Below are 6,012 nucleotides of genomic sequence, written 5' to 3' on the forward strand. Positions count from 1 at the left end.
GTATATCCAGAAGAAGGGGTGCAGAATTTATACCTTCTTGTCTTTATTGTTGTTTTGTGCTTGGATGATGAGATACCTTTCTCCCATATAGGGTGAAGGGAAAGAGTATCTTATTTGACCTGTGTTGTAATAGACATCTTTTGCCTTTTCTACATGCTAGGGCACAAAGAAAAAGGAGAAATGAGAAAAAACATTAGGACGTGTTTCTCAGTGAATTTCTAGTGACTAATGCAGCATCTTGTATGATGGCAAATAGTTTGGAGAAGGTGGAGGCAATCCTTTGGGGTTCAGTTGTCCTTGATGGGTACTGGGGACCCCTTGCTGTAATACCTTCAAGATGCCTTGTGGGGTTTGTACAGGCTAGGAGTGAGAAACAGTTGAGACCTGCTTTTGTTTTCATTCTTCCCGTAGAGCTGCCGCTGCCACCTCCTCCCCCACCTGGAGAGGAACTAAGTTTCTCCTCAAACTGTGCTTTTCCCCCACCCCCGCCACCCTTTGAAGAGCCTTTTCCACCAGCCCCAGAAGAAGCTTTTCCTTCTCCTCCTCCGCCTCCTCCACCAATGTTTGATGAAGGACCTGTCCTGCAGGTGAGTGAGGTCAAGGGAGGTATAATTTCTTGTGTTTCTCTGAACTGGGACAACTTCTCAGTGCTCTCTGGACTCAGCAGCAGGAAGCCCAGAGATCTGGGAAAGCAATACCAGTTTGCTTAGCACCTTAGTGTCTGCACTGTCCTTTCCTATAAGATGCTGCAGAGTAGGCTGTAGAAGTTCAGCAAATATAAATGCAAAGTCCTGCACTAGGGATAGGACCACCCCATGCACCAGCGTAAGTTATGGTCAGCTGGCTAGGAAGCAGCTCTGCAAATGAAGGGCCTTGGGATCCTGGTGGACAGTGACTTGAATGTGAGCCAGCAATGCACCCTTGAGGCAGTAAAGACTAGCCACATACTGAGCTGTATTAGTCTTTAGGGCAGGGGAAATGATTATTCCTCTGTCTTCAGCGTTATTGAGGCTGCATCTTGGAGCAGCCAACTGGCATTTGCAGTTGGATCCCCCAGTGTAGTAAACCCAGGTGAATACTGAAGTAGTGGCAGTCCAGCAGTCCAGTGTCACAGCAGTCATTGGGGGATGGAGCATGTGGTACAATGGCTGGATTTGTTCAGGTGGCAGAAGAGGACCAAGGCCAAAGGTGGGGATCTAAATGATGTTTGCAGTACTGAAAGGAGGAGAGAAGACAGATCCATCTTACAGGGCCACAGCAAGAGAACAAGAGACAATGCATACAAGTTGCAGCAAGGTAAATTCCTGCTGGACAGAAGCAAAACCTGTTCGCCTCCAAGAATGGCTCAGCACTAGCACAGGTGCCCACAGAAGTGGGGAATCTGCATGCTTGAGGATGTTAAGAAGCCACCTGATCAAGGCCCTGAATGGCCTGGTCTAGCTTGAGAGTTAGCCCTGCAGTGAGTAGGGTATTGGACTGCAGGCCTCCAGCTGTCTTTTCTTACCTGAATCTTTCTGTTAGTCTCACTGGGCTGTTTGTTTTACCACTGCTGGTAGATTTTGGAGACTGTGTACTGTTTGTCCTCACCAGCTTTCTATCTGCTCAGAACCAGCAGCAGATCCCAGGTGTAAAAATCTGCTGTTGTCGGGGGTACACCCAGTTCTCTGGCTGCTCCTGTAATGTGCTCTGATCCCTCTTTCCTCATGGATGGTGGTATAGGTGCGTGGCAAGATGAACAGCATTGATCTTGAGATTGACTCACTGTCCTTAATGTTGGAAGACATGGAGAAGAATGACCCCTTCAAATCCCGGGTGAGCTGTCTAGAATGACGCAGACGGAAGGATGCTACTGAAGATTAAAATGTCTGGATAAATCATGGCAAGAAACCTACCTGAAGGACCAGAAAGCACAGATGGTGTATCTTTTCAAGACTGTTAAAAATGTAGTAATGTAGGGACTCTTAGCATTGTGGGTTTGGGATAGCTACTGACCTATTCCTGTAGACAGTATATTTTTCTCTTGTTTGATGATAACTGCCTGTTTCTCTCTTTCTTCCCTTTACAGATACCTCCAGGATCCACAGGTTCTCTGGAGAAACCATTTGCCCCAAAAGCTTGTGTGGAAATCTCATCTGCACCCAGAGATCCTACTCCTCCTTTTCCTTCCAAGTTCACTCCAAAGCCAAGTGGTAGTTTATCTTCCAAGCCCCCTGGATTGGATGCAGCTCCTGCCCCAGCTCCGTGGGCAGCTCCACAGCAGCGCAAGGAGCCCCTAGCATCAGTGCCTCCACCCCCCTCTCTCCCTCCCCAGCCTACTGCTAAATTCATACCACCCTCTGTTGCCAGCTCTCCTGGATCCAAACCAGGTCCCACTGTTCCCATGGCTCCTTCAAACTCTACAAGATACCCTACCTCCCTTCAGACCCAGTTCACTGCCCCTTCATCCTCAGGTCCCTCATCTCGACCTCAGCCTCCCAATTTCACCTATGCTCAGCAGTGGGAAAGACCTCAGGTGCAGGAGAAACCTGTTCCCACTGAACAATCTGCTGCTGTAAAAGACATGGTAAGGGTCAGATTTGTGTCTCTGGGCAGGTATGGCATCACTGGGGGGTTGAGTTGGAGGATGAGGAGGGAGGGTCTGTCCCAGGCTCAGGGAAGTAGTTGAAGTAGTTGCTTATTTAGCACCTTTTGTCATGTTATTGAGAGATAGAACTAGGGACAGTGCTGGAGAGGGACAGGACTTCATGTAAAGGTGGAAAAAAGCAAGGACAGTAGATGGCAGATCGTTCCCTTGGGAGGGATAGAGAAGAGATGTAAAGCTGAGAGAAGCGAGTTTATCTGGGACAGGGAGGGAATGGATCTGTGTGTATGCATTCTTTGGGACTGACTGCTTTCTCTTCTGCAGCATAGACCCAGTGCAGATCCACCTAAGGGAAACTCTCCTCTGACCATGAAGGAGGTAGAAGAGCTGGAGCTGTTGACCCAGAAACTAATGAAAGATATGGACCATCCACCTCCAGTAGAAGCTGCTACTTCTGGTGTGTTCTTCTAGTGAACAGCAGCAGGACTAAGACTGCGGTGGGTTTTCCTATCTCCTAATCCTTTTCTCCTCCTATTGGCAGAGCTCTGTGGCTTCTGCCGGAAGCCCCTGTCACGGACTCAGCCAGCTGTGAGAGCTCTGGACTCTCTTTTCCATGTGGAGTGCTTCACCTGCTTCAAGTGTGAGAAGCAGCTGCAGGGGCAGCAGTTCTACAATGTGGATGAAAAGCCCTTCTGTGAGGACTGCTATGCTGTGAGTCACTGGGACAAAAGCTGCTGCAGAAAGCTGAGCTTACTGTGGCTGATCTCTCCTGCTTTCCCTTCCCCCTGTTCGTTTCACCTGTCTGGTGTAGTCTCCTGGGGATGGAGGTTTGGATTAAGGTTGTCTTACTTGCTTCTTTTGGGTTTAGGGAACCCTGGAAAAGTGCAGCGTCTGCAAACAGACCATCACAGACCGGATGCTGAAGGCCACCGGTAACTCATACCATCCCCAGTGTTTCACCTGTGTGATGTGCCATACTCCTCTGGAGGGGACCTCCTTCATAGTGGACCAGGCCAACCAGCCTCACTGTGTGGATGACTACCACAGGTATGGAAGGAGCACGTGCATGTGGTATCCAAAAGCAGGCAGATTCCCTCACATTTGTTCAGTTTTGCTGCAAAATGGACTTGAGTTGCCCAGGTGATCAGTTCGACAAAGTTTAAAAATGGGTCAGCAATGCACTGTGTTAAAACTAAGGTCTTTTCCCTCTTAAACTTCTGTGTGACTTGTTCGTCTGCTTCTACTACTTCTGTATGATGATGAGAAACCTGCAGTGGTCATGATCTCTGCTGTATTTGTGTGTTGCAGGAAGTATGCTCCACGCTGCTCAGTATGTAGTGAACCTATCATGCCAGAGCCTGGGAAAGATGAGACAGTGCGTGTGGTGGCCCTGGAGAAAAACTTCCACATGAAATGTTACAAGTGTGAGGTAACCCTGGTGGCCCCACCCCTCTCATTCACATCCTCACTAAGAATCTTTGAACTTTCCTTTCCTGACTAAGTACTAATGTTGTTTTAAATGATTTGAAAGCATGTTGAATAAGGTTTGCAATCATAAAATATCCCAAGTTAGAAGGGACCCACAAGGATTGCCAAATCCAACTGCAAGTTCCACTCAGGACCACCCAAATTTCAAACTCTACGACTGGGAGCATTGTCCAAATGCTTCTTGAATTCCAGCAACTTGGTGCTGTGACCACTGCCCTGGAGAGCCTGTTTCAGTCCCTGACCACCCTCTTGGTGAAGAAGAAGAAAAAGATTAGATATTCACAGATCAGGGGTTCATGAGCAAGGATTTTGCAAATGTAGCCTCTATCACAGCCCTAATATAGCAGGAGAACTTGCAGGGATCACAGAGGGGACTGTGCTCACCTGCTCAAAATGGTTTCTCCCATTACCACAATCATAGAAAGAGTAGTGGGCTGTGAGCCATTGTCCTGATCCAGTAAGGCATTGCTTACATCCTTGTCTGCATCAACCCGGCTGTTGGCTGTCATTGAACTATCCCTCTTCTTATTATTCCATTTAGGACTGTGGGAGGCCCTTATCTATTGAGGCTGATGAAAATGGCTGCTTTCCACTGGATGGGCACGTACTATGTATGAAATGTCACACTGTTCGTGCTAAAACAGCATGCTGAGGAGCTTGGAATGAGCATATCCTCAAGACCCCTGCACTCAGTACTCTTTCCTTCCCCACCATTGTCCTACCCCTCTGCCTGACAAGGCAAGTTGCTACCAGTGAAGACTCTGCCAGCGCGGTTGGTTACCCACGTAGGATTCACCACTTGTAGACTTCACTATGCACACCCACTAAGAAAGGACCTCTTCCCACCGCCACTTCCTGGCTGTACTGTATTCCAGGCTGAGGACTGTGACTGAGGTGAGTGCAAAATCACTGTTCCCTCAAGACAAGGAGAAGGACCAGATCTCCACCGTTGCCTGGTAGAAGTAGCAAGAATGACCTGGTGGCAGCTGCTGGGAAAAGGCTGAGCATTCTTCTGCTCCATGAAGCCAAGAAATGATTTCACATCATAGGTGGAAGCCGCCTCCGTCTCAGCACTGCTTCTGTCGTAGGTTTTCCTATGCCACCTCGATATCAGGATGTCTTCCCCCCAACCCCTCCCTCACTGCTGGGTAAGAGCATGGAAGCAAAGTGTACTGGGAGCCTCCGTTCTAGTTGCTGGAAAAAGCTAACCTACTCTAGCTTTTCTGCTTCTCATGGATTTTATTGGCTAACTGCCCTGTCAATTATTTTTTCTTCCCTAGCCAGATTAAACTGGCAGTGTTTGGAATCCTACTCTGCTTCTGAGTTTGGACAGTTTTATTTTATTTTAATTTTTTTCTCTCCCTAAAATGAATTGTGTGGTTTCTGGACAGTCAGGCTGGGCAAGAATAACAAAACAGTCCAAAGAATGACTGTCATAAGCATATAGTGAGGAAGTGCCTCAGTGCGAGGATGAGAATTCAGCACAGTGCAGAGCTCTCAGTGTTCCAGCAAGAGTTCTTTCCCTGCTGTCGGTAGGAGCTACAATGTCACTGCAGTGTATTGTCTGACTCTGTGTTACTGCGCTGAGCCTCACTCCCTGGACTAGAAACTCTTAAGACTGAACAAGCTTTTTGAATAACTACACTGTCCAACCACTGTTTGCATCCAATAAAATGGTGAGGTTTTTTCCATTAATATGTCTCTGCCGTATTTGTTCAACAACCCATGAGAAGTGATGTCTTAAGCAGTGGAGAATATATTGTTGCTATTCCGCCCAGCCTCCCAGAGATGTTAAGAGTCTGAAAATGGCCTTTCTTTCTCCACGTATCGGTTTCCTTTTCTAATTGTTGAGTTTCCTACTTCCTCTCATTTAAGCAATAGAATACCACATTTCAGTACAGCAAGATTGCAGGCTGCTTGGTGCCTCACTGGTAGGTGAGGTA

General features: G+C 47.7%; 1 protein-coding gene across 1 annotated transcript in view; it reads left to right on the forward strand.

Annotated features, from left to right (window-relative positions):
- The window catches only part of ZYX (zyxin), a 29,173-nt gene extending 23,409 nt beyond the window's left edge, over window positions 1-5,764 (forward strand). Inside the window, 8 exon segments of the mRNA XM_021395589.1 lie at window positions 412-587; window positions 1,720-1,812; window positions 2,066-2,563; window positions 2,906-3,038; window positions 3,123-3,292; window positions 3,450-3,628; window positions 3,890-4,010; window positions 4,611-5,764. Coding sequence (XP_021251264.1) covers window positions 412-587; window positions 1,720-1,812; window positions 2,066-2,563; window positions 2,906-3,038; window positions 3,123-3,292; window positions 3,450-3,628; window positions 3,890-4,010; window positions 4,611-4,721 — 1,481 coding nt within the window. The 3' untranslated portion in view covers window positions 4,722-5,764.

This window comes from Numida meleagris, chromosome 1 (genome assembly GCF_002078875.1).
Source record: "Numida meleagris isolate 19003 breed g44 Domestic line chromosome 1, NumMel1.0, whole genome shotgun sequence".
Lineage (NCBI taxonomy): Eukaryota > Metazoa > Chordata > Aves > Galliformes > Numididae > Numida > Numida meleagris.